We start from the raw sequence: 25,639 nt of genomic DNA on the forward strand, positions 1-25,639 counted from the left end.
GAACAGACCATGCAGAGGCACCCGAAGTGCCAACCTTGGCAGGCTGTTTGGGGGAGGGACTGATCCTAAGGCCCCCCGTGCAGAAGGGGTCAGGCCTGCTGAGCCTCCCTGGTAGTGGCACTGCACTGATGGCGCGGTGTCACCAGGCGCGGTGTCACCAGGCGCGGTGTCACCAGGCGCGGTGTCACCAGGCGCGGTGTCAGTCTGCGCCTCGACACCGCTCCTCGGAGCACGCGGGCACCATCGTGGGCAGCACCAGCTGGTTCACTGCTGACAGCGGGAGCAGGGGTGAAGGAGGGAGGGTGGCAGGTTGCTCAGTCAGTGGAGTTCACGTTTTGGACTGGATGTTGTGCTGTCAGCTGAACGCAGGTGTGGTGATGGTGCTAAAGGTGAGGGCTGGTGAGTCCATGCTTGCATGAGGCAGGACGGGCTGTCTTGCTGGGAGAAGCAAAGGGCCCCTGGGCAGACCAAGGCCCGGGCTCTTCCTGGTGTTTTCTCTGCAACGGAGAAACCAATCAGTAACTCGAGGAGCGAGTTGAGCATCAGCTGTGCAGCTCGCTTCCTTGGCGTGTCTGCGGTGGGGAGGAAACGGGCTGAACTGGCTGGGACCTGTGATCTGCAAACTGAGTCACCCGTGAGCTCCAGGCTTCCTCCTCACCTCATAAGTGATGCCTTTGCACCCGCTGTCGGGAGCAGAATTAGAGTCTGGTCTGCCCGTGAGAGCCATATTCTGGATGCTGCAGCTGAACCCTGCAAGCTGTCTCTGTGCTTGGAGAGATGAACCCGAGACTCCCCCACGTTCTTCTGGTCGGGGCTGCAATGATAATTTTCATTCTCTCCTGCATGTTGCTGAGCAGGGGGAGGCAATCAGCAAGCTGCAAATCCCAGCCCCATAACACGGAGAAGACTGGGTCCAGGAGCCAGAGCCTGGTTTTTGCTGATCTGAGCCCGGAAGAAATGGTCCAGGTGGTGCGGTACCTGCAGGAAAACCTCGGGGTGCCGCTGGTGGACGCCTCGCGTGCTTTGCCCTCCGACAACTGCATCTCCTCGGTCGACGTGCAGGTCCCCGCCAAGGCGGAGGTGCTGTGGTTCCTGGACGGCGGGGGGCCCCGCCCCGCGCGGGAGGCGCTGGCCGTCCTGTACTTGGGTAACCAGCCGGACCCCAACATCACCGAGTACGTGGTGGGTCCGCTGCCGACGCCGACCTACCACTGGGACGTCACGGTGCAGAAGTACGGGGGGAAGGTGCCGTACCACCGCAGACCGACGCTGGCTGTTGAATACAAACAGATTGCAGGGTTTTTAAGGAGTCAAGTGTTCCCCACAGCTCCATCTTTCATGCACCAAGTAATTGAATATGATGAAACCAATTTAGCATCCTTGACAACAGCTCCCCGTGGCTTCCAGTCTGGAGATCGGAGCACCTGGTTCGTTCTGTTTCAGAACGTGAGCGGGTTCTTCCTGCACCCGCTGGGGCTGGAGGTGCTGGTGGACCACAGCAGCCTGGACATCTCCCAGTGGGCGGTGAGCAGAGTCTTCTACAACGGGCAGTACTACAGGGACATGGCGCAGCTGGAGAGCGCCTATGTGCAGGGCCGCCTCGGCGTGGAGAAGGTGAAGAAAGCCGCGTGGGACGGGGACTTCTCATCCATGCAGCCGCGAGCCCCTCCTGCCGCAGTGTTTCCTGTGCAGTATGAGCCCCAGGGTCCCCGCTACAGCGTCAGGAACAACCACGTCCTCTTCCAGGCCTGGAGCTTTGCCTTTGGGATGAGTGTGAACACGGGCATGCGCCTGTTTGACATCAGGTATCGGGGGGAGAGGATTGCCTATGAGATCAGCGTTCAAGAGGCCTTGTCAGTGTATGGCTCCAACTGTCCTGGGGGGATGTCGACGAGGTACATGGACGGGAGCTTTGGCATCGGACGCTTCAGTTCTCCCTTGGTGCGAGGCGTTGACTGCCCCTATTCAGCAACTTACGTGGATGTGCACTACCTTGCTCAGTCCCAGGTCTCCAGAACTAGTAAAAACGCCCTGTGCGTTTTTGAGCAGAACCTGGGCTCCCCTCTGAGGCGCCACTACTCCAACTTGCAGTCCTTCTACTATGGGGGACTGGTCAACTCTGCTCTGATTGTTCGGTCCATTGCAGCTTTGGGCAACTACGACTACGTGTGGGACTTCATCTTCTACCAGAATGGGGCCATTGAAGCCAAAGTCCAAGCCACGGGGTACGTGAGCTCGTCCTTCCTCCATGGGGACGGTCTGAGATACGGCAATAGGGTTTGGGAGCACACGCTGGGCACGATACACACCCATTTCATCAACTATAAAGTGGACTTGGATGTGGGAGGTAGGTCTGGGGTCTTGTCTTCCTTTGTGTCCTTACTTAATATTTTTAGATCCCCAAAACTGAGCATCTTGTGGACCTTATGCAGGCTTTTCTTTCCTGGTGTGGAGTAGGACACAGAGCTGTCTCCCTTTTGTTCTTAGAGCAGGGGAAAATGTTGTAACGTTGGGGAAGGTTCTGCTTCCTCTGTCCCATGCAGTTGTCCATAAGTGCAGTGTGGGGCTGCAGCTTCCCAGGCTGGATAAAGCTGGCACTGTGGTATGACCAGCTCATGCCCCTTAGTAGGAAGGGGGTGGTTGCCTGTGCTTGTGGTTCCTGCATTTTCAGTTCCTCTGTGTGCAGCCCCGAACAGTCTGCTGCGAGGTCACTGGCATTGGCACTTCTTTTCTGCCCGTTCTTTCACCTGCACATGCTGGGCACTGTGTGCTGGCCCCAGGCTCCCGCAGGCAAACAGTCCCTGTCCCAGCTCTGTTGGTCTTGACACCTCTGTGGCTCTGCAGAAGCCGGGATTTTTCCCTCTGGTACCTTCACCCTCCTTAGCCTCTTCTGATGCCCAGGTATCCTGAACACCAAATGATGATCTGAGTTGATCAGGCTGGTTAGCTGGGGTGGATGTGATTTCCAGCTCACATTCCTTTTTCTTTTTACAGCTTTTCCAGTTGTCCTTGCTGGCTGCGTGCAAGTGGGACAGCCAGCTGCCCTGTTCCTAGAGCTCCAGGCAAAGCAGTAAGATCCTGGGCAGGCAGCCAGTTGTGAATGTACAGCCAGCTGCGAGCTCAGCTCTGCTGTGCTTTGCCAGGGGTGCACGGCATCCTTCACTCACAGCAGCCGCTGGAGCACAGGCTGTGGTTTATTAGATCTCACGCTACCATTTATGTACTGCACCTCTGTCACAAATGTGCTCTGTCCCCACCCTCTTGCTGAAATACCATCTGCTGCATGCCCTTGTTATATATAGAAAAACTTACTAATTCTATAATCATTGGGAAACACAAATTTAAAGACTTTTCTATGTGGTTTTGGGATAAGTTTTAAGTACTTGGATCAGGACAGAGGACTGCAAAACTGGAAAAATATGGAAAAGGCAGGCAAAATATCAGACTATAACTGCTATCCCTGAAAAGGAAGGTGTGGGGTTAGAAGTCTTGCTCACTTCATAGAAGGGAAGAAAGCAAGAACCATGGTGGCTGCTGAGTGTGGATATTTTTTCGTAGGTCTCTGACATCTGCCGCTGACCTTCATTACAGCGTGTTCAGGCGGGTCCTGGCTCAGGACTCCAGTCCTGCTATCTCAGTAGCACAAGCAAGTCCCAAGGGTCTGGTCAAATCTTCTGGGGTGGCTAGAGGTTCTGCTCTGAAATGGCTTTTACACAAACTAGGAAACTCTGTAATGGGACAGAGGCGAGTAGGGCATGTGAGGGAGTTACACCACCACCACCCCCAGACTGGGGAGCTTGGCAACGGTTTGCAGCTGCCTGCCTGACCTGGCGGCTGGGGAGCCCAGCACAGGCCCCTCTGCCAGCTGCCCTGGGCACTGCCGTGCCAGCCCTGGCCCTGGAGTGCTCTCAGCCAGCTCCTGCCCATCTTATTCCGAGACTTATTTGCTCTTGTGCCTCTCCTGTTGGTCTGAGCCTCCAGCTGACGAGCCTTGTTTGTGGAAAGACCTGAACTGCACAGAACTGCTGAAGTTCTGTGATGTGCAAATGTGCTTGGAGTCTGTGTTCTTCACAGTGCTCCCCTGACTGCAGGATGCTTGCTAATGAGCAATGAGAAACACCGATGGCTGGGCCATCAGGTGCTTGGGTTAATTAGGCTGGGCTTCACTGGGAAGCAAACTTGTTCTTCTGCCCTTGGACAGGACTTCCATCTTCTGATTCCTCACAAAGGGCAAGAGTAGCGGTGTTGTCTGGGTTAGATAAATAGTCATGCTGCTGTGGAGCTGCAGAGCAGCAACTGCTCTCACATGCAGAAAACAGCACTCAGAACCTGGGGTGTGGAAGGGAAGATGGGGAGAACAAGCCCTGACTGCAGTTGTCTGTGGGGAGCAGGGGGCTGCAGGGAAGCTCCTCAGTGGCTTTGCTTTTGCTTCGTAGGGGTGAAAAACTCCCTGGTGGCCCATGACATGGCATTTGAGATGGCACGGGCCCCCTGGAGCCCAGAGCTGCAGATAGAGCGACCACGGCTCACCAAGAAAGTCCTGGACACAGAGGACCAGGCTGCGTTCCGGCACCAATCAAAGATGCCCAGATACATCTACTTTGCAGCCGACAGCAAAAACAAGTGGGGTCACCAGCGTGGTTACAGGATCCAGATCATCAGTTTTGCAGGGGAACACATGCCCGAAACCAGCTCCATGGAGAAGGCCATCAGCTGGGCAAGGTCAGGCTGCTCTCCTAACAGTGACACCCGGTTTTCCAGATTGCGTGGACCTGGCAGACACTCCCTTGGGCTGGGGTTACTTTGTAGGACCAGTCTTGAGATCTGCAGATTCTCTGGGGAGTAGTATTTAGCTGTGCCCTGTTCCAGGGGGCTGTTGCCTATGTGCTCCCCGGGCATTCGGCACCCTGGCAATGCTTTCGCTATCCCTTCCTTAGAATGGGTTTCCACTTCACCTATGATGGGTGCCCACGACATGCCCTGACCCTTGGCCTCCGGGACAACCCCCTTGTCCCCCTTCCCATCATCAAGGGTCACTTTGGTCAGGTTGAGTTCCCACCTTGTGCTGGAGCTGTCTTGCTGTTACCCACTGTGGCCAGTAAACGCTTGTAAGAAGCCTTGCAGGTCCTAGCACTGTCTGCTTGGGAGTGGTACCTCCCTGCCCTCGCCCACAGCTGCTCTGAGAGGTTCTCATCTCTTTTCTGGTCCTCAGGTACAAGCTGGCTGTCACCAGGAGAAAGGAAGAGGAACCCACCAGCACCAGTATCTACAACCAGAATGATCCATGGATGCCCACTGTCGCCTTTGCTGACTTCATCAACAACGAAACAATCACCAACGAGGTGAGCCGGGGTCTGCAGTGCTGAAGCTTGTGATACCTGGCTACGGGCTGAGCGGGAGTGTTGGAGCTGCCCCAGAAAGACCGGCCAAGCGATCCTAGGCATTGCTTGCAGGACAGTGGGCTCAGCTGGGAGAGCAGCAGAGTCTCAAGGAAGGAGGAAAGTGGGTTGGAGCATCCCCTTTTCTGTGTATCTGTTCATCGCTTTGATCGGAGCACGCAGCTCCAGAGTGGGAGTTCATTTCCACTCATGGAGAAATACCAGTGAAATGTGAGGAAAATCTCCACGAGGATAGGGATTGGCCAGGGGGATCAGAGCAAAGGTCCCTCTGCCTGGTGGATGTCTGCAGCCCTAGCTGCAGGCAGGTCTTTGGGGAAAGGAGGGAAATCTTTGCCAGGAAGGAGGAGCTCTGAGTGTGGGAATGTGGGTTGGGCTGGATGCCTCAAAGGTCCCTTCCTGCTCTTTCTATAACTTTCTATGGCTTATGTGCAGATTTCAGTCACTCCAGCTGTAGGTTCTGGAAATCATCAGTCACGTAACTCTCTTCCCTGCCTAGGACCTGGTTGCCTGGATAACCGCTGGTTTCCTTCACATCCCACACTCTGAGGATATTCCCAACACCGTGACAGTGGGAAACTCTGTTGGCTTTCTCCTGAGACCTTACAACTACTATGACCTGGACCCTTCCATATACTCACATGATGGTGTCTTTTTCACCAGTGAGCAGGACTTTACTGCCTGTGAAATCAACTCTGTCGCATGCCTGCCCAAAAGGGCCTCCTGTTTGCCAAACTTTCCCCCGTTCACCTATGACGGTTTCCAAAATACGAGCAGGCTTTAACGTTACAGGATGGTGTTAGGAGACATAGTCAAAGGTACTAGGTTGACTGTTCTGTCCCCTATTTTCATTTTTGTAATGAAGTTGTCTCAACTTCCAGTTGTACAACTTTGCTTGTTATCATTGCTTTTAAATAGTGCTCTTTAAAGGGGAGGCATAACCTTCCTGGCATGCTGCCAGATGGGAGCATGCATTGCCCTCTCTATTAACTGCTGAATTTGAGTCTTGCAGGAGGAAAGCGAGGAAAAAACGCTGTCCCTCTGCTGTAGCAGCAAATGCTGTGTAGTGCCTATCTCAGGTTTAAAGAAATGAAGTCTGATTCCAGTCCGGTGCAGTCTCAAGCGTCTTGTTCTTATGAGGCAGCAGTATCTGCCAGGTGGGGTGTGCCAGCTCATTGCCGTTACCTGTGTTCACAAATCGAGGCTTGGAGTGGCCGCCGGGCACAGGATGGCAGGAGGGGGGTGGCCGGGGCGAGTGATGGTGGCAGGTCCCGGGGGAGGCGGGCGCTGGCTCTGCTGCCGGCCCTCGGGCTGGTGCCGGGGTCATGGAGATGATTCTGGGGACAGAGCCGAGGCAGCTCCCGGTCCTGAGGATGCTCGCTGGGCTCGGCAGCCTTCGTGCCCCCTGCGCAAAGCCGTGGCCAGCGGTCAGGAGGTGTCGCTGGGGCGGCAAGAGCAGCCCTCCCCACCGGCTGCAGCGCCGGTGGCTTCCCACGTGCGGGCTCATCGCCAGCAGTGGCGTGCCGCCCGCGTGCAGGCAGCAGCGTTGCCCTGCCGTTAACGGGCAGGACGGGGCCGCAGCGCTGCGCTCGCCGAGGCACCGTGTGAACGAGCGTGGGCCTTGCTGGCTCTGCTGGCTGCTGGATTAAGGGGAAAAGGAGGCGCGGTTATTTTCCCCCAAGAGAGTGGATTTGTCCGCTCAGTCTGCAGCACTGCACGAGGGAGAACAGGGGAGGGACGGATGCAGCAGCATTAAGTTTACTTAAAAACGTGATTTGTTTGGGGAAGTGGAGCAAAGTTGCCTTTTATGGCTTCCAGCAAATCCTAGGCATGTCTGAGGACATCCCCCTCTGGCCCTGCACCCTCCCTGCAAGCTCATCCGGGCTGTTCCCTATCCAAAAAACAGAGGAAAAAAACAAAACAGGCCCCTTCTGCTGGCAGGTCACTCCGTGAGGGTTTTGCAGCTGGGAGCCAGCGCGAGCACTCAGTGCTGCGGCAGACATGAACGTGAAAACCGTGCTCATCCTCCTCGTTCTGGCTTTGGCCACGATATTCGCCCTGGTCTGTGTGCTGCTGACCAGGGGAAGGGCTCCCAGCATCTGCCAGCACCAGCGCCCGGAGCAGGAGGACACTGACGACGGCCAGAGCCTGGTTTTTGCTGATCTGAGCCCGGAAGAAATGGTCCAGGTGGTGCGGTACCTGCAGGAAAACCTCGGGGTGCCGCTGGTGGACGCCTCGCGTGCTTTGCCCTCCGACAACTGCATCTCCTCGGTCGACGTGCAGGTCCCCGCCAAGGCGGAGGTGCTGCGGTTCCTGGACGGCGGGGGGCCCCGCCCCGCGCGGGAGGCGCTGGCCGTCCTGTACTTGGGTAACCAGCCGGACCCCAACATCACCGAGTACGTGGTGGGTCCGCTGCCGACGCCGACCTACCACTGGGACGTCACGGTGCAGAAGTACGGGGGGAAGGTGCCGTACCACCGCCGCCCCGTTACCGCCAAGGAGTACGCGGACATCGACGCGCTCCTGCGGCAGGAGCTGCGCCGGGCGCCGCGCTTCCTCGACGCCTGCTGCGAGTCGGACGGCAGCGACCTGGCTGCGCTCACTGCCGCCCCCCGCGGTTTCCAGTCCGGCGACCGCGACACCTGGTTCGTCTTCTTCCAGGCCGTGCCCGGCACCGGCTTCTTCCTCTCGCCGGTGGGGCTGGAGGTGCTGGTGGACCACGGGGACCTCGACGTCTCCCGCTGGCGCCTGCGCCAGGTCTTCTACAACGGCAGGTACTTCGCCAGCGTGGGGGCACTGGAGGCCGAGTTCACGGCCGGCTCGCTGCCCGTGGTCCGGATCGAGAAGCCCGCGGCGGCAACGCTGGGCTCGATGCGTCCCCAGCGCCCGCCCGGCCCCCCCGCGCCGCTGTCCTACGAGCCCCAGGGTCCCCGCTACCGCGTCCACCGCAACCGCGTCACCTTCCAGGGCTGGAGCTTCGCCTTCGGCATGAGCCCCAGCTCCGGCCCCCGCCTCTTCGACGTGCGCTTCCGCGGCGAGCGGCTGCTCTACGAGCTGAGCCTGCAGGAGGCCTTGGCCCTCTACGGCTCCAACTGCCCCGGCGGCATGTCGACCCGCTACCTCGACGGCAGCTTCGGCATCGGCCGCTTTGCCTACGAGCTGGTGCGGGGCGTCGACTGCCCCTACCTGGCCGCCTACGTGGACCGGCACTACCTGGCCGAGGCGGACGCCCCCCGCGCCAACCGCGCCTCGCTGTGCGTCTTCGAGCACGACGCGGCGCTCCCGCTGCGCCGCCACTTCTCCGACGCCCACTCGGCCTACTACGGCGGGCTGCGGCGGACCGCCCTGGTCCTCCGCGCCGTCTCCACCCTCATCAACTACGACTACGTCTGGGACTTCTTGTTCTACGCCAGCGGGGCGCTGGAGGTGCGGGCGCACGCCACCGGCTACATCAGCTCCTCCTTCCTCCACGGCCGAGGCACCGACTACGGCAACAGGGTCGGGCCGCACACGCTGGGCACCATGCACCTCCACCACTTCCACTACAAGGCGGACCTGGACGTCGGCGGTAGGTGCCTCCGGGGGCGGCGGGGGGCTCCCGGAGCGGGCGGCCGCGGGTCTCCACGACCGCGGCCGTGCCCGGGGCGCGTGGCGCGAGCGCTGCCTCCCTCGGCCTCCCCAGGGCAGCCGAACTGGCTGGAGACCCAGGACATGGAGTACGAGCTGGTGCGGGACCCCTGGAGCGGGCGGCACACCGTGGAGCGGCCGGTGCTGCGCAAGGCGCGCCCGCAGCGGGAGGACGAGGCGGCCTTCCCCCTGGGCGGGCGCCTGCCCCGCTACCTCACCTTCGCCAGCGCCCAGCGCAACCGCTGGGGCCACCCGCGCAGCTACCGCCTGCAGATCGCCAGCTCCCCCGGGGAGCCCCTGCCGCCCAGCAGCCGCCTGGAGCGGGCCCTCAGCTGGGGCAGGTGCGCGGGGCCCCGGGGGGAGCGGGGGGGGCCCCGGGGGGAGCAGCGCCCTGCTCCGCGGCGTTGGGGGGAGCGGGGGGCCCCGGGGGGAGCAGCGCCCTGCTCCGCGGCGTTGGGGGGGAGCGGGGGCCCCGGGGGGAGCAGCGCCCTGCTCCGCGGCGTTGGGGGGAAGCGGGGGCCCCGGGGGGAGCAGCGCCCTGCTCCGCGGCGTTGGGGGGAGCGGGGGCCCCGGGGGGAGCAGCGCCCTGCTCCGCGGCGTTGGGGGGAGCGGGGGCCCCGGGGGGAGCAGCGCCCTGCTCCGCGGCGCCGGGGCACGTGGGGCTTGCAGTCGCGAAGGGCCGTGGACGAGGCCGGCGTCCGGCTCGGGGGCTCCCCGCCGGCCCCCCGGGGAGGCTCGGGCAGGGAGGGCGCGTGTTTTGTCTCAAAGCCCCCGGAAGCGCGGCTCAATGCCCCTCCTAGCACGTCTTGGCCATGGCAGCCAGGAGCCCCCCAGGTAAGTCCGGCTCGGGGTGCGTGCGCTCCCCAGGGCCGCTCCCGTGTCGCTGGGTTGTGGCACCCCGCGCCGGGGCTGCGTCTTCTGGAAATGCTTCAGCCACGCGCAGCGCTGGCTCGTCACCGGGCGCGGTTTAACGGCCCGTGCTCGGGTGGGCGGATGGGCTGAAGTTGGCCGCAGGGCTGCGAGCGGCGGCCCCCCCCCCCCCCCTCCCGTGCGGCCCGTGCCCACGGCGCAGCCCCGGCCTGCAGGTACCAGCTGGCCGTCACCCGGCGCAAGGAAGAGGAGCCCGCCAGCTCCAGCGTCTACAACCAGAACGACCCCTGGACGCCCACCGTCGCCTTCGCCGACTTCATTGACAACGAGACCATCGCCGGCGAGGTGAGTGGGGCGCTGGGGCTCGCGCCCTGCCGTGGGGCCGGGCCCCCCGTGACGGGCCCTCTCCTGCCCAGGACCTGGTGGCCTGGATTTCCCTGGGCTTCCTGCACGTCCCCCACGCCGAGGACGTCCCCAACACGGCGACGGTGGGCACCAGCGTCGGCTTCATCCTCCGGCCCTACAACTACTTCGACAAGGACCCCTCGGCCGACTCCCCCGACAGCGTTTACCTCGGGGGCGAGCGGGACGCGGGGGGCTGCAGCGCCCACCCCCTGGGCTGCTCGACCGCGGCAGCCGCCTGCGCCCCCCACCTGCCCCCCTTCCGCTACGGCGGCTTCCTCAACCTCAGCCTCAGCATGCTGCCGCCGCAGCCCTGACCCCCTCCTGCCGCCCTGCGGGTGCCCCCGGCGCCTGCCCCCCCCCCGACCCCCTGCTGCACCCCGCGCTGCAGCGTCGGGTTTGCCGAGGGGCTCCGCTCCCCTTTCGGCACTGCTGCATCACCCCGGGCCCGGGAGGCGGCCCCGAACCCCTGCAAAACGGTGCCTCGAGGTGCCCGGGGGGCCGGGCACAGGCCGGGGCTCCTGCCGCCTCGCCAACGTCGGGCGGGCGCCCGGGGCTGCGGATGCAGCTTGGGTGCCGCTCCGGGACGCTGCCCCCGGCGTCCGCCTGTGCCCAGCCGCCCTCGCAGCCCTGCAGCGCGCGGAGCCTGTCCGCGGGGCCAGACGCGGGTCGCTGCAGCCGGGCGCCCAGGGCTGCGTGCTGCCCTCGCAGCGCCGACAGCTCCTGCAAGCAGCCCCGAGCGAGATGTCCCCGCTGCCCCCAGGTGCTGGGGTGAAGCCGGGCCCCCCCCACATCACCCCCACCCTGGGCCGGGCACGGGGACGGCGTGCCGGGAGCTGGCCGGGGCCCCCGCTGCAGCACCGGGGTGGCTGGCGGTCCAGGGCCCCCCAGCGCTGCCGCGGACCTCTTGCAATAAACGGGCACCCGGGTGCGTTTCCCAACTGCGCTCTTGCCTGGCTCATCAGTGCCGCCGGGCTCCCAGCCGGCACCGGCCTGGGGAAGGGGCAGCGCCTTGTGCCGAGCGTCGCCGCGCTGCTCTCGGCCGCACGCGCGAGGCCTCGCTGCGTCTCCGGGCTCTGCCGAGGGCTGGCACACTGCCCGCAGCGCTCCAGGCCCCCATGTGCAGGAAAAGAGGGGACAAACAAGGCAGTTAATGTGTAACGGCTGTACCCGGCAGGCTCCCTGGCTGCCGGCCTTGGCTGCTGCCCAGCACGCTCAGTCCATGGCTCACAGACCCTTGCCCGGGTGCTGCCGGCCGCGTGCGCGGCGCCGGGGCCGTGGGAGCTGGCGCCCATCCCCACGGCGCCAGGCCTGCTCGTGCGCCCCGGGCTCACCGGTGGACTCTGCCCGTGCTGGCGAGTGACAATGCGCCGGTGCAGGAGGGAGAGCCAGGCGCCGCGGCGCGTGCCCGGCCGTGCTGCCGCGGGAACGCCGTGTCCCCAGGCGGCCGGCTCGTTCCCGGCTTGGCGTTGACGGGAGCGCGGGGGGCAGGAACGCGTCCTGGCAGCCCCGTCCGCTGGAGCGGGGATGAGTTTGCACGGCAGGAGCCGTGGGCATGGAGGAAGCGCGGCTGCGTGTGGCGTCTCCGTCGCCCGGCCCGGGATGGCCGCGAGCACGGCACGAGGCGGGGATGCTCCGTCGCCCGCGCGGCGCAGCACGGGATACTCCGTCCCCAGCCCAGTGCGGTACCAGGGCTGCCGGCTGCCAGCCCCGGGGCATCCTCCCTCCTCGTCCTCGGAGGAGCGGGAGAGGAAGGGCTGCCGGCAGCCTGTGGCTCTCGGCCCTGGCCCGGCTGGAAGGAGGCAGCCGGTCCTGTTTCCCCTTTTCTGTCCCCAGTTTTGTGCCGCAACCTCCCCCCCCTCCAAGCAGGGCTGGCCCCCAGCACCTTCTGCCCCCATTTTCTGCGGTGAAATCTTTCGGGGAGGATTTATTGCTGTCTCAAAAACTATTTTTGAGGCGGGAGCCAACTTTGTTGAATTCCTCAACGCTGGCCAAAACTGCTTGGGGGTGAGGACCCCGAGCCGAGCAGCTGGGACGCCTGTGTTGCAATAGTCCCTTTTCTGCACAAACTGCAGGCCGTGCATTTGGAGCAGGGCCGGGGCGGCTGCTCCTGCCACGCCAAGCGCCGCGCCGGCCCCCAGCACAAAGCCGCCAGCAGAGCCCCCGCGCTGCTCCTTCTGCGCCTGCGGCTCCATCGCAGCACTGCCGGTCTTTTGCCATTAAATACCGTGGGACAGGTCTCTAATTTGGTTAACTGCCTTAAGAGGACGTGTGCGCCCAAACACCGCGCTTTGGCTCTGCCCCGCTCCCGGAGGGGGATGCACCGCTCCCGGACTTCGGCTGCGGCCGCTTCGCCCTCCCGGCACGAGAGCAGATGCTGGGCTGCTGCGGGGCTGCGCGATCCCAGCGGGGGCCGGGGCGGTGAAGGGTCAAGGGGGCTGCAGGGCCCAGCGCCGCGCCGGTTCCCCCGCGCCGTTTTCCCCTTTTACGTAAGTTGTTCCCGACGTGTTTGTAACAACCCCCCGGTGATGCACCTTTGGCAAAAGTGGTTCTGGGTCCAAAGATCAGCGCAGGGACGAGCGACCTGCAGTGGCAAACAAGAGCTGCCGGGTATAAAGCGGCGCGGCGGCGGTGCGGGGGCAGCCGGAGCAGGGCTGCAGGCGGCCGAGGATGGAGGCGGGCATGAACCTGCTGCACGACGCGGGCATCCGGGCCACGCACCTGCTGCAGGTGCACTTCCAGGGCGCCCAGGACTGGTTCCTCTTCGTCTCCTTCGCCGCCGACCTCCGCAACACCTTCTTCGTCCTCTTCCCGCTCTGGTTCCACTTGCGCCGGCCCGTGGGCATCCGGCTCCTCTGGGTGGCTGTCGTCGGCGACTGGCTCAACCTCGTCTTCAAGTGGTGAGTGGCCCCGTCCCGGGGCCGGGCAGCCGCTGCCCGCTCCACGTCAGCCCCGCGCCGCTGCTGCTGCCGGCGGGACCCCCGCGCCGCTCGCTGCTGGTGCCGGTGCCAGTGCCCGTGGCCGGCTGGGGCGGCGCCGCGTTCGTGCCTCCGCCTGCTGCGGCAGCCCCGGCTCCTGCCTCCTTCCAGGCTGCTCTTCGGGGAGAGGCCGTACTGGTGGGTGCACGAGACGGACTATTACCGCAACGCCTCGGCCCCGCGGATCCAGCAGTTCCCGCTCACCTGCGAGACCGGCCCAGGTAGGAGCCCCCGCGCCCGGCGGGGAGGCAGCGCGCAGGGACCTTGCCCCGCGGCGCGGCACCGGCGCCTGCTGCACGGCCCCCGGCCTCCCCCGCCCCGGCTGCCCCGGCTGCACTTTGGCCGCGGTGCTCGGGGCGCTTTGCGCAGGGGGCGGCGCGGGCTGCACTCGTGCGCGCTGCGTGCTCCGCGCGCCGGCGAGGGTGGCCCTGTTCTCTGCCCCGTGGATGGGCTGGGAGCTGGTGGTTGCTCCTGAAGCCCTGTGCCCTGCTGCGCCGTGCCCTGCTGCGCTGCCCTGTGCTGCACCGTGCCGTGCTGCACCGTGCCGTGCTGCACCGTGCTGTGCTGCACTGTGCCGTGCTGTGCTATGCCATCCCACGCCATGCTGCACCGTGCCGTGCTGCACTACTCACTGACACAGACCCCCCCCCAGGTCCTGGGCACCCCTGGCACAGGGCGGCTCATGATTTCTGCTCCGAAGCGGGGGGGGGGTCTCACTGGGAGCTCTGCTTTCGCGCAGGGAGCCCCTCGGGCCATGCCATGGGCGCTGCTAGCGTGTACTACGTCATGGTGACGGCCCTGCTCTCCATGGCCGCGGGGGAGCAGCAGGTCAAGACGCTTAAGTACTGGTAAGCCACGTGCCGAAATCAGCTGTGTGGGGCAGAGGGTGCTCTGGTGACTGGGGGGCCGAGCGGGGCCCAGAGCACACGTGTTATAGCGGGCACCAGGCAGGGAACCCCCGGCCCCAAGTCTGCTGCTGGCCTGGGCACGCTGCTGCGGTGCCGACACAGCCGTTGGGCTTTGCAGGGTGCTGTGGACGGTGCTTTGGACGGGCTTCTGGGCCGTGCAGGTCTGCGTCTGCCTGTCCCGCGTCTTCATCGCCGCCCACTTCCCACACCAGGTCATTGCGGGGGTCATCTCAGGTGAGCGCGTCCCCTCACACGCCCCGGCTGTGCCGTGCCGTGCCGCCGGCTCCCGCTGCAAGGAGGCCGGGCGGGCGCTGACAGCGCGTCCCCTCTGCCGCCAGGCATGGCCGTGGCCGAGACCTTCCAGCACGTCCGCTCCATCTACAGCGCCGGCCTGCGCCGGTACCTGGCCGTCACCGCCTTCCTGCTGGGCTTCGCCCTGGGGCTGTACGCGCTGCTGCAGGTGCTGGGGGTCGACCTGCTGTGGACCCTGGCCAAGGCGCGGCGGTGGTGCGCCCGCCCCGAGTGGGTCCACCTGGACACCACCCCCTTCGCCAGCCTGCTCAGGAACCTGGGGACGCTCTGCGGGCTGGGGCTGGCCCTGCACGCCCGCGCGCCCGCCCCCCGCGGCCCCCCGCCGCTGCCCTTCCGCCTGGGCTGCGCCGCCGCCTCCCTCCTCGTCCTGCACCTCTTCGACGCCTTCAAGCCGCCGGCGCACGCGCAGCTGCTCTTCTACCTCCTCTCCTTCTGCAAGAGCGCGGCCGTGCCCCTGGCCACCGTCGGCCTCGTCCCCTACTGCCTCTCGCGGCTCCTGGCCCCCGGGGGCAAGAAGGACGTCTAGGGCGGGCGGCCCCGCAGGTAACGCCGCCGCTGCCGCGCCGTCCCGGAATCCGCACGGACCGAACCCGCGGACGGTCCCCCAGCGCGCGGGGCCGCGGACGAGGCAGCTCCGCGGCGGAGGGGCAGGCGCCAGCCGGCCGGTGGGGGGGCAACGCTTGGAGATGGAGCCCCGGCTTGCGTGAGCCAGGCCGTCCCGAGGCCTGACCGCCCCCACGGTCCTCCGCGTGCCCCGTGCGCTGCCACTCGCTGCCGGGCAACGTAGTGCGGGGTACGTGCATGCACGTTTGTTTGGTTTTTTAAATGTATGTGTGTGTATGTGTGTGTGTGTGTGTGTGTGTGTGTATATATATATGCATATATACATATATATATATTAAAAAAACGTGTGTGTGGGTGTATATATGCACACATGGGTGTATCTGTATTCATGGCTATTTTATTAAAGCCAACAGCGTATTTAGTCCGTGAGTTGGGGTGTCCCAGTGGCTGGCAAGCCGGAACGCGGGCAGATTGCCGGGAGCGGTGTGCCGCCCCGTGAGGGCCATGGCAGAGTATTGGAGGGAGCGATGACGTCTCCACCAGGGACTGCGCATCTGTCCCCTGTCAGTGCTGGGGCGGCAGCGCCAGGCTCCCCGGCTCCTCCCTGCCCGTTGCCTCGGGTGCCGCGGAAGAGGATGCGCTGGGGCAGTGCCGAGCATTTCCCCACTCGCCTCATGGCCCCGGCTGCTGAAGGGTTTCGCTCAGCAGGTGTTAACGCTTGTTAGCTGCCGGGAGCCCCCATGCACTCTGGCTGATGGAGCTCAGCAAATGTCCCCCCCCCCCCCCCCCCCGACTTGCAGGCTCCGGGCTGGTCCCCGTGTCGCTGCGGCCCAGAAAATGCAGCATGGAGAAATGGAAAACCCCAGAGCTGCCATGGAAGCGCAGGGAGCTGTCCTGGCCCAAATCTGGCTGTGCCATGCAGGGCAGGGAGCAAAGCTGCTTCAGGGCCAATTTTCTGGGCTGCCAGGTGCACTGCGTGCAGACGGAGGATGTGCTTGTGTCCCTGCGCTGTTGGGGCAGCAAGCGCGGCTTTCGGATCGGCCGGCTCCTCTGGGCTGGGCTGAGCCGCAGCGACGTGGAGCCTTGGGGCAGCCGGCTGGGCTCAGCCCGGCCCAGCCCGGCTCGGCTCTGCCCGGCGGCCCCAGCCCCGGCCCGCCTGCCCGCAACAGGAGCTGCTGTCCTGCACAGCCTTGACCCCTAGCCTAATCCTGCTGTTCACAAACAGCTCAATAACTGGCAAAGGAGCTGTTTTGCTCTTTGCTGAATGACAGCTGCAAGTAGCCATGGGAGGGAAACTGTATGTGCTGTGGTTGTTGCTATCCTGTAGGTTTATGACAGAGGTTTTCTCTTCCTCTAATTGTTTATTACCAAGACTTGGACTAAACCTGTCATGCCAGTTCCAACATTTGGGGGGAGGGGGTAGAAAAACCTATTTCCCGACTACCTGCCATGTGCTTTTTCACACTGTCTCCACACCACCTCTTTTGTTTCTGCAGCCAAGGTTGTAACAGCCTCCAGGAATCATCCTCGCAGAAAAGGCAAACTGAAGGAATACTATGGAGTAGGGTTTTTTTTTTTTTTTATTAATTCCAGGGGCTTCCTTTCCATAGACATTTCTCACTGTGTAGAAGAGTAAGAGTAACTATGGCAGAGGTGGGGGCAAAACCACCACTTGGGAGTAGAGAATGGTACAGTAAGCTCAAGCTCATGGCAGCAGAAGTGAAGGAAATGTTTAGGCACACACCTACAAGAAATGCCCCATGTACAGCTGCCTGCAAAACAAAGTGCTGGGAAGCTGCTTCTATCTGCATTTAATTGTCATGTACAGAGTTAGCACATATGTGTTAATGTGGTTCTGCCAGGGCCACCTACAAATGAATGAAATTTGCAATAATGTACTGCAGTAGTGCTTTAAGACGTAAGCATGAAGTCAGTGTTATCTGACAACTGCTTGCATCAGCTTCACAGCTGGGTCAATAGCTGGCTGACGGAGGGGATTGTGGAGTCCAGAGTGCAGCAGGCTGCATATTAACCAGCAGTGAGGGGTGCTAGCAAAAGCATTAGCACAAACATGTTCAGTCCTCCAGCATTTGCAGAGATTTCTAAGTAAACAGGAAAAAAAAAAAGTCTGTTCAAAAAAACATGGTGACTTCTTATGCACAGAACTGGTGCTACTTCCCTTTCTTGCTGACAGGTTTAACTGCAGCATCTTGTCATCCTGCCTCCCAGTTTCATCTCTCAGGAAGTGACAATAGGCAGCAATAACCGGTGAACAGCTTAGACTGGTCTTTTAAGGGGGATGTCCAGATTTCAGCAACCCTCTAATTCCTGTCATTCCTTCCTTCCTTCTTCCTATAAAATTTCAGCAGTAAAAGCTTGATTCATTTTCTCTGCAGCTGTTGGTGAATATCATATTCAACCCCCTGCTTCTTCCCAGTATTCTGATTTTTTTAAATGCATCCAGCTTATTATGAATAAACATGCTCATAAAGCAATTACTCCTCAGCAGCTGGTATAAAGTAAAAGTCACAGTGCACTGCAAACAGGAGGGACCCTCTCCTGGTCTGTAGGAAGCCCACAAAATGATTACAAAGTGACTACTATTAATCACTTAAGAATATTACTACTTGTCTGGGGAAATGAAAGAAACCTTGCAGCATCACAGGCCGGAGAAAATAGTGGATGGCAGATTCCCCCCCCTCCTCAGCTTTCTATGACCACCATATCTGCTCACACAGAGCGTATGCAAAACAGCCGTAATTTTTATGTCTTTATTCTCTGGGAGGAAAGTTGGTGGAGATTACAGAGAGCAGGGAAGACAGCTCTACTTTGAGGACTGTTTCTTACGCTTCAGGGCTTTGATGGCTGATGAATTCCTGGAGCAGAGCTTGCACTTCTCCTCGCTGACTCATCTTGGTTGCCTTGCCCTGAAAGCGGCCTTGCTTCCCAGCACCTTTGCCTCCCAGCAGCTCTGCCACCCTGCAGTAACAACAGCATATGCTTGATGCCCTCACTTGCAGAGAAGAGGGTGACCTTCCCTAACCTGCTCCAGAGGGCAAACAAGGATCCGTGCCCTAATTATACTGCGCAGGTGCTTGTTTGCTACATTAGAATTCTTACTAATTTTAAAGAAGCCACAGAACTTGTTACCTGGGACCTAAATTCTCAACTGCTTCAACAGGCCCAGCCAGAAGAAAGAGTCCTGCTGCTTTTTCATCTCCCACAGTCAGGAACAGCAGGGTTTCCTGTGGACAGAGACATGGGCCTTGTTCCAGACCGGCCAGTGTCCTCCTTGTCCGGAAGGAGGACAGAGACCCTGACAAGTCCCATCCAGACATGTAAACAATTTACAGGCCAGTGCTTGCTACTGAGACTGAGACTCAGTTTGAAGAAACTAAAAGGGAGTAGGGCTGGAGGCTTTTGAACCTGTTACGCTGAATCACATGTTATGGGGAACAGAACAGGGACTGGGGTATGCTAAATTAAAACAGCTGATGTGGTTCTGTATTGCTCTTTGGGGGAACAGGCTTTTCTACAGTGCTCTGAATTTTCACTGTTGTATTTGTTGACCGTTGAAGATTTCCTGCCTACTGAGGCTGCTGGGGGTGATAACCTTGTGTAACTTTTGGAAGGAAGCAGCTCATGGCTGTTGTACAAACAGAAGCCTGGCCAGCCCCCGCCTGTGCTACAATGTGGATGAAGAAGCTCCTGGTATGGTTAGTCTTTATCAGTAACTCACCTCTGTCCCAATCTCATTAGCGATGATGTTCATAAATTCAGAGTCACCCTCTTTCCTATATGGATAAAAAGGTCACTTCAGAGAGAGGCAAAACTCCCATCTAGAGCCCCAAATATCAATCACAAACCAAAGACAGTGACTACCCAAGCTTGTTTTTTGTTAGTTTTCTATTTTGTTTTTCTTAAGAGTAAAATTTCCCACTGGCTTTTTCTGCCATCAGAGAAGTTGAAAGCTAAAAATCTGTGCAAGCAGTCTAGGCTCACACCTGGGGTTTTGCCCTCTTATGAGGAGGGAGATTAGTTTTCTTCTATATATCTAAATCCTTCTTGTACATACCTACGGACATATTTGGAAATTATTTAAGTGTTTATTTTTAACAAATGAAGCTCTTCAGCTTTATTGGAAAATATCAAGGTCAGAGAGAGATCAGATAGACACAATTATTTCCTAGCTATAAAACCAAAAGAATTCAGTGACTGAATCACTAACATATTTCTTTAATTACACAACCTTCTTACGCCGGAGGTAGCTTAATATTCTATTTACCTTGTTTGTATTCTTCCCTGAGGAATATTTGACTTCTAAGCAATAATTGTCATAAACAAGCTTGAATTGGTGTCAGAGAGAAGCAACTGCCATAAAATATCTAAGATACCATGGCCTCTTACTGTTTCCTCTGAACTCCCCCATACCTGTGTAACACAAACAGCTCACTTTGAACAGGTTTGCTTTTGAAGTCCCGGGCTATCAAAACAGCAATGTCTCTAAGCAGGTTCAAGTTATTCTGGAGGAAAAGCAAATAAACTGTATTGCGGATGGAGAAGTCAGTGTGAGGACTGAACTGTGTTCCCAGAGATGGGATCAGTTTTCACAGTATCCAAAAAACTGATGCCTAAACTCTATTCTCAGTTGTCATGACTAATGCTCAGGCCAGCAAAATGCAGCCATAATCTGCTTTTCTGAGCCATCCTCATACCTTCTGAAGCAGTTTCACAGAACTCTGCAACCTCTTCACAGCCTCTACGTGCTCACCTGGTCCATTTCTGAAACAATAGGGAGAATTTGGATTGCTACTCTGAAGGACAAAGAAAGGATCTATTAAAGGAGCATAAGCAGATAATCTATCATCAGAAACATTGGGAAGATGTAGCCTTAGGCTCATGCCGTATTTGTCAGAAGGACCAACAAAGATGAAAGAAGGGAAGTGAAGGGATATTACTTGAGCAGTGAGGTTAGAGCCTTCTCAGTGGTGTGACTCTGTTCGATTGACTTCAGCACTCTGTTTCCTGCCAGGAAAACCAAGTTTGTTTTGTTCTTTTTCCCTTTTTCTGTGCCAAGGAGTTTAATAACCTTAAAAAGAAAAATGCACTGGTCAGAAAAGGAGAACAGTATTTTGCTTATTCTCAGAGAGGTGGACAGTTTCTACTAGACTATGCCTTGTTGTGTATAGACTCTCTGCCAGTTAAACTACACTCATTAAAATCTTCTGTAAGGTGTACACCAAAAAAAGATGGTGATAAGGTGGAATTAATTCAATTTGCTGGATGTCGGATAAATTGTCTCTGCTGGGATATAGACTGATTCCTCACACAAAAGCTTCCAGGTATGGGATCTGAAAGGAAGACCCATCTGACCCACCACAGTTTCCCCAAATGACTGAAAAGACAGAGCACTTAAAGGCAGCTCTAGAACCTTATCTCTGCCTCCCTGCACAGAGGATTTCTCAATCACAACAAACCCTCACAAAACGTCAGAGCTTTAAGCAGGGGAATAAATGGCTAGTAACGTGGCAACGCACCATCGTACTAGCACTGTACCTCACACGTTCCGTAGAGACATCAGCAGTTCGGAAAATATCATTGCTATAGGCAAGAGCTGAGTTCTGTTACAAAGACCAAGGCAGTGTGTTTCCAGGACTGACTGGACAGTGACTACAGACCTGTGCATGGCCCTGCTGAGGCTCACTCAGCACAGGGCTTCCTCCTCTCCGTTTTAACACCTAGGGCAATTTCTGTCAGATGCTAGATCTCAGGGATTTTTGCTGTGCTAGATCTGAATGTGTGGAGTCAGGCTCCGGAACGTAACTCAGCTGCAGCCCCTCACCTGCAAGTCACTCAGGTTAGAGACATGAGTCCCGCAGCACATGTTGGAGTCTACGCCTTCGATGCTTACAACTCGCACTGGCCCTGTGTGGTCATCTGGCAAACCTCGGCTTCTCACCTAGCAAAATGAGGAGCATGGCAAACAAGGTGACATCCGTGCTGCAGGTATTTTGCTCCCACATCAGTTCCCTCCCCCATAACTCACTGTTTCAACTTCAGGGTCATCTGCAGCCAGTTCCCTCACCGTCACAGGTACCCTCTCCCGGATTTTCTCGTTCACACTCCTCTCCAGGGCCTCTATTTGCTCTGCTGTCATTGAAGGGGTGTCCAGCTCAATGACACTTCTCTGGCGGCCCAGCTCCCTGCACAGATGAAGAACATCTGCCACCGTAGCTAAGAGCAGCTGGAAGATCCCTCTGTGCGGCACCAAGTGCCATGCAAGAGGAACTGCTGGGAATGTGGTGACTGAAACAAAACATACTTCCATGCTCTCCCTGTTGTTTACACAGTGCCAGATGCATGCTAAACATTTGGAGAGGGAAAAGACAGAGCAAATACTTTGCACAGCTTCTCTCCAGTTCAGTCACCTCTCCCAGGCCCTCTGTGGTCAAGTGGAATGTCCAAGAGTAAACTGCTCTACGGATTTATCAGTGTTCATCTCCTCATGGCGCAGCACAGTGGCACACACCAAACAAGCTAAGACTGGGGTTAAAAGGAGCCCTTCCCTGCTCACCATGAAGTTGTCTTGAATCCAAACATCAGATCTGCAATGGCAGTAATGAGATGCTGCCCTGGAAGAGAAGTGCAAGCAACAGCCTTGAATTCCGCTGGACGCAAGAAAAGAGATTTTCAAAGTATATTTTTACTGCTGGCAATCTCCTAGACATTTGCAAAAAGCCCATGCACATGCTCAGAGCCATGGGGCTTATACTACTGCTTAGAAGCAGACAGAAAAGCCAGCGAATGCCTCACGGGCCTTGGGCACCCGAGCGCGCCATGGTGCCCTCCGAAGCGTTTACATTTCCTTCCAAACCTGCTCAAAGTCAATTTGTTTACAAACCAAGGAAGAGCTCGCAAGGGAGGTCCCTGCCTTCCCGAGTGGTCCCAGGGCTAGGCTGTGCGTAGGGCGCTGTCGGACTGCTCATCCCCAGCCCACGGCAGGGGACAAGCACGGCACTGACCGGACCCCCCCCCAGGGCCCGGGGCGAGGCAACGCCGGGCTGTCCCGGGCCTGGGCCCCCCCGGTGCTGCTGGGGTGCTTGCAGCAGCCTCCCAGTCGGGCCGGGGGCCGGTACCTGAATGCTGCTGCATATGGTCGAAACGCCGCTCCCAGTCCAGCGAGAGCAGCACCGGGGCGCCCGGCTCCAGCGCCGTCCGCACGAAGTGCACCGCCTCGGCGCCGCGGCGGCTCACGCGCAGCACCGGCACGTCCCCGATGAGGCCGCGGTCGTCGGGCTGCGAGCACGGAGGAGTCAGCGCCGCCCCCGCCGCCCACCGCCCGGCCGCCCGGCCGCCCCGCGGCCCGGCCCTACCTGCCCGCCGCCCTCGGGGAAGAGGATCGTGTCCTCCAGCACCACCTGGAAGCCGCGCACCGGCTCCCCGCCGCCCTCGAGCCGCAGCTCCGCCGCGCTGCACGACACCACCCTGGTGGCGAACTGCAACAGAGAGACGGCGGCGACGTCAGGGCCGCGCCCGCCCCCGCGCCCGCCGCGCCCGCCGCGCCCGCCGCTACCTGCCGGGCCCAGCTGTCCCGCTGGCACTGGAACACCATGGCGGCGGCGGCGGCGGCGAGCCGCAGGGGACACGGGACGCGCGCCGCGACGGCGAGCCGCAGTGGACACGGGCCTGGCAGCCGGCACGGCAACGGCGAGCCGCAGGGGACACGGGACGCGCGCCGCGACGGCGAGCCGCAGCGGACACGCGCCCGGCAGCCGGCACGGCAACGGCGAGCCGCAGGGGACACGGGACGCGCGCCGCGACGGCGAGCCGCAGCGGACACGGGCCTGGCAGCCGGCACGGCGACGGCGAGCGAGGCGGGACACGCGCCTGGCGTTCGCGGGCGCCCTGTCGCCGATGGGCGGGGCCTGCGAGGTGACGTACGCGCGCCCCGCCCGCGTGTCGGCCCCGTCGGGGGGCCCGGCCCGGCCCGGCCCGCGGGCTCCGTCCGCCCGGCTGCGGCGGCCGGGGCGCTCCGTGCCGTCCCGGCGGCTCTCCCGGTGCGACGGGGGGCGGGGGGGCGGCTCTCCCGGGCGGCCGGCGCAGCGGCGGCCTCAGCAGACAACAGACAGCGGCAGCTCACGTTTATTGACCCCCCCCCGCCGCGTAACGGGCCCGAGCAGAGCGGACAGCTCCGCCGCCGGGCCGTGGGCTCCGGTGCACCGGGGAGACCCTCCTGCCGTCTGCGCTGTCCCGGGGAGCTGGCCTCAGAGGTCGTCCTGGGGGGAGAGAGGAGCCGGCTGGGAGCGAGGGGCCGGGGAGGCGGGGGCGCCTGTCCCCGTCCCTCGCTCTGGGGCTGGGCTGCCGCAGGGAGGTGCTGGCGGTGCTGCAGGCCGGCCCTGGGCGAGCCGGGGCGGAGGCAGGAGCTGCTGTAGCTCCTCTCCTGGGGGGAATTGGCCCAGTAGCTCTACTCACGTCAAGATCGTCCATCGCGGGGGGGGGGCCTTTGTCCGTGACCTTCTGCAGAAGCTGGGTGGGAAACAAGCAGTCGTGGGAACGCTGAGCGCCCGGTTGCTCCCGCCACCCGCCCCGAGCACCCACCCCACGCGGCGCCCGGGGACCCGGAGGCCACAGCGCTCCCGGGCCCTGCCGGCCAGCTCACCTCCGCGTACTGCTCCACCATGGCCCTCTCCACCTCCTCGTCTCCCTCCCAGTCTCGCCAGTTGTCGAAGTCCACGGAGAGCCAGGCCAGCTGCGGGCAGAGAGAGGACCCCCTCAGGGAGCGGACAGCGCTGAGCCAGACCCCGCGAGGGCAGATCCTTGCGGCCGGAGCAGGCTGCTCCGGGGGGTGAGCACAGGCCGTTCCGGCCCCACGGCACGGGGACTGGCCAGGAATGGGAATATACATCCCTTCAGCTACAGGGTGCTGGTCCTGCCCGTGCCTGTGGTGAGGGAAAGGCCTGGCTGTGAGAGCCCTGGGTTGGGGTGCCAGGGTGGGGGCCGCGGTACCGGCCTGGGGGCAGGTTTGGTCCCTTAGGAGCTGGGAAGCGCCATGTGGGTGCAGTGCGTGTGCTGAGGCTGGAGCGGGGAGACGGCACCGAGGGGGGGTCCTGGCTGCTGGGCGCCACACACCTTGATGTTCTCCTTGGTGATGCGTGGCCAGGCCACCTTCTCCTTCCACTTCCTTATAAAGCACGTGATGGAGCGGTCAGAGCGCTTCTCCTGCGAGTCCTGCGAGAGATCAGGGACGTGCCACCTGAACGTCTGCTCAGCTCCGCTCTCTGATCAACACGCACAGGTTTAAAATTCAGCCATGTTCAAGCTCTGGAACGCCGAAGGCCATGGAGAAGGCACGTTTCTGGCCCAAGGCTGTACTGGGAGTGAGTGACGGACCCAGGGCCAGGGCTTCCCGGCTTGTGCTCACCCCACTCAGCCACCTGCCGCCTCCGGGCAGACGGGCAGCATTGCTTGTCGTTCAACACTGGAAACCTCTGCAGCGTCAGCAGTGCTGTTCGGGACTGCACAGGCTGTGCTAATTTTTTAGCCTGACGCAGGTTATCAGGGAAGGGTTTGCTGAGAGATGGGCCTCACCTTGGAGTTCACCCTGGCGTACAGGTTGATCTCATTGTAGAACTCCACTCCGTCCGCATTTCTGCAGCTGCCAAAATACAGTAACACAACCTGCCTCAGGCCAGGGCTGCGGCCGCTCACGACCTGCTCCGGCGGGGTCCTCCCTGCCCCGCAGACTGCTCAGAGCTCGGCGCCGTGCCCGGGCTCCGCGGGGCAGCGCACCTGAACACCAGCCGCTGCTCCTCGATGACGACTCTAACGTCCCGGCTGTCCTCTACGCAGAACTCGAGGAAGACGTACCGGGGGCGGTCGTACCACAGCGTCTTTGCGGGTTGCCTTGGAAAACATGAGATCAGCCCTCGCCCTCGTCCTCGCCCTCGCCGAACCGGCGCGTCCCCGTGGTCCCTCGGCACCTCGGCCAGAGCGGCCAGGCCAGGGCCCACGGCCGGCAGCCGCCCCGCTGGGGCCACCGACACCCCGCGAAGGCAGCGCCGTGCCCCCGGCGGCCGGTGCCCGGCAGGGGGGCGTCGCGGAGCCCGGGGCTCCCCGCGGCACGGATAACCGGGAGGGGCGCGGGCTCCTGCCTCCCTGCCCCGGCTCGGGGCGTCGCTGCGGGGCCCCCCTCTCCCGCACAGGGGCCCCGGTGGTGCGGGGGGCTGCCCGGGCCCGGCCCCGGCCGGCCGCACTCACCTCGCCATGTCGCTGCTCGCCCCGCCCCTCCCCGCGCTATTTCGGGCCGGGGGCGCGGCCCGGCCACCGGCCGGAGCGCCGCCCCGGGTCCCCCCGCCGTGAGCGGCGCCCCCGAGCCGGGCCGCCGGCCGGGGCCCTGTCGCCGTCCCGGTGCGCGGCGCCGCCGCCGCCGCGGGGCCCCGGGGGCTCCCTGGGGGCGCGGGGGCTCCGGTGCCCCCGAGGGGCTGCGCGCCGCCGCGCCGCGCGGGAGCGCTGTGGTGCCACGGTGCCCCGGGGGGCTGCGCGCCGCCGCGCCGCGGGGTGACGCTGTGGTGCCGCGGGGGCG

At 61.4% G+C, this 25,639-nt stretch overlaps 4 protein-coding genes across 5 annotated transcripts; 3 read left to right on the top strand and 1 right to left on the bottom strand.

Annotated features, from left to right (window-relative positions):
- The first annotated feature begins 777 nt into the window (after nucleotides 1-777).
- On the top strand, nucleotides 778-6,507 carry LOC112991214 (amine oxidase [copper-containing] 3-like). Its single transcript, XM_026113551.2, has 4 exons — nucleotides 778-2,347; nucleotides 4,437-4,722; nucleotides 5,213-5,342; nucleotides 5,896-6,507. The coding sequence occupies exons 1-4, from the start codon at nucleotides 778-780 to the stop codon at nucleotides 6,178-6,180; spliced, it is 2,271 nt and encodes a 756-aa protein (XP_025969336.2). The 3' UTR covers nucleotides 6,181-6,507.
- Nucleotides 6,424-11,236, top strand: LOC112991223 (amine oxidase [copper-containing] 3-like). 2 transcript variants are annotated; one of them, XM_064524813.1, is made up of 5 exons: nucleotides 6,424-6,553; nucleotides 7,338-8,964; nucleotides 9,079-9,364; nucleotides 10,109-10,238; nucleotides 10,310-11,236. In XM_064524813.1, exons 2-5 carry the CDS (start codon nucleotides 7,398-7,400, stop codon nucleotides 10,610-10,612), a joined length of 2,286 nt encoding a protein of 761 aa, XP_064380883.1. In that variant the 5' UTR covers nucleotides 6,424-6,553; nucleotides 7,338-7,397; the 3' UTR covers nucleotides 10,613-11,236. The 2 variants fall into 2 exon arrangements, with proteins under 2 accessions (XP_064380883.1, XP_025969344.2); XM_026113559.2 differs by lacking the exon at nucleotides 6,424-6,553 and having other exon boundaries at nucleotides 7,201-8,964.
- Nucleotides 11,237-12,811: 1,575 nt separating this feature from the next.
- On the top strand, nucleotides 12,812-15,478 carry G6PC1 (glucose-6-phosphatase catalytic subunit 1). Its single transcript, XM_064524821.1, has 5 exons — nucleotides 12,812-13,195; nucleotides 13,385-13,494; nucleotides 14,013-14,121; nucleotides 14,300-14,415; nucleotides 14,520-15,478. Exons 1-5 carry the CDS (start codon nucleotides 12,966-12,968, stop codon nucleotides 15,017-15,019), a joined length of 1,065 nt encoding a protein of 354 aa, XP_064380891.1. The 5' UTR covers nucleotides 12,812-12,965; the 3' UTR covers nucleotides 15,020-15,478.
- A 2,336-nt stretch (nucleotides 15,479-17,814) lies between these two features.
- Nucleotides 17,815-25,600, bottom strand: LOC112991215 (alanyl-tRNA editing protein Aarsd1-like). Its single transcript, XM_064524826.1, has 17 exons — nucleotides 25,315-25,600; nucleotides 24,847-24,960; nucleotides 24,646-24,712; nucleotides 24,187-24,285; nucleotides 23,717-23,806; nucleotides 23,530-23,583; nucleotides 22,431-22,553; nucleotides 22,194-22,353; nucleotides 21,632-21,689; nucleotides 21,104-21,260; nucleotides 20,900-21,016; nucleotides 20,016-20,146; nucleotides 19,773-19,839; nucleotides 19,489-19,580; nucleotides 18,797-18,851; nucleotides 18,208-18,302; nucleotides 17,815-18,036 (listed from the first exon to the last, which is right to left on the bottom strand). Exons 1-17 carry the CDS (start codon nucleotides 25,320-25,322, stop codon nucleotides 17,901-17,903), a joined length of 1,623 nt encoding a protein of 540 aa, XP_064380896.1. The 5' UTR covers nucleotides 25,323-25,600; the 3' UTR covers nucleotides 17,815-17,900.
- Nucleotides 25,601-25,639: the final 39 nt, after the last annotated feature.

This window comes from Dromaius novaehollandiae, chromosome 22 (genome assembly GCF_036370855.1).
Source record: "Dromaius novaehollandiae isolate bDroNov1 chromosome 22, bDroNov1.hap1, whole genome shotgun sequence".
NCBI classification, from domain to species: domain Eukaryota; kingdom Metazoa; phylum Chordata; class Aves; order Casuariiformes; family Dromaiidae; genus Dromaius; species Dromaius novaehollandiae.

What these genes read in the sequence shown, in the direction of transcription:
- LOC112991214 (XM_026113551.2), top strand. Translation starts at nt 778, where the DNA reads ATGAACCCGAGACTCCCCCACGTTCTTCTGGTCGGGGCTGCAATGATA. An exon ending in AAGGCCATCAGCTGGGCAAG is followed by an intron (nt 4,723 to 5,212) that starts GTCAGGCTGCTC and finishes TCTGGTCCTCAG; the next exon opens with GTACAAGCTGGCTGTCACCA. An exon ending in ACGAAACAATCACCAACGAG is followed by an intron (nt 5,343 to 5,895) that starts GTGAGCCGGGGT and finishes TTCCCTGCCTAG; the next exon opens with GACCTGGTTGCCTGGATAAC.
- LOC112991223 (XM_064524813.1), top strand. Translation starts at nt 7,398, where the DNA reads ATGAACGTGAAAACCGTGCTCATCCTCCTCGTTCTGGCTTTGGCCACG. An exon ending in CGGGCCCTCAGCTGGGGCAG is followed by an intron (nt 9,365 to 10,108) that starts GTGCGCGGGGCC and finishes CCCGGCCTGCAG; the next exon opens with GTACCAGCTGGCCGTCACCC. An exon ending in ACGAGACCATCGCCGGCGAG is followed by an intron (nt 10,239 to 10,309) that starts GTGAGTGGGGCG and finishes TCTCCTGCCCAG; the next exon opens with GACCTGGTGGCCTGGATTTC.
- G6PC1 (XM_064524821.1), top strand. Translation starts at nt 12,966, where the DNA reads ATGGAGGCGGGCATGAACCTGCTGCACGACGCGGGCATCCGGGCCACG. An exon ending in GTCAAGACGCTTAAGTACTG is followed by an intron (nt 14,122 to 14,299) that starts GTAAGCCACGTG and finishes TGGGCTTTGCAG; the next exon opens with GGTGCTGTGGACGGTGCTTT. An exon ending in CATTGCGGGGGTCATCTCAG is followed by an intron (nt 14,416 to 14,519) that starts GTGAGCGCGTCC and finishes CTCTGCCGCCAG; the next exon opens with GCATGGCCGTGGCCGAGACC.
- LOC112991215 (XM_064524826.1), bottom strand. An exon ending in GGATTCAAGACAACTTCATG is followed by an intron (nt 21,261 to 21,631) that starts GTGAGCAGGGAA and finishes TCATCTGTGCAG; the next exon opens with GGAGCTGGGCCGCCAGAGAA. An exon ending in GTTGAGAATTTAGGTCCCAG is followed by an intron (nt 18,037 to 18,207) that starts GTAACAAGTTCT and finishes TTGTTACTGCAG; the next exon opens with GGTGGCAGAGCTGCTGGGAG.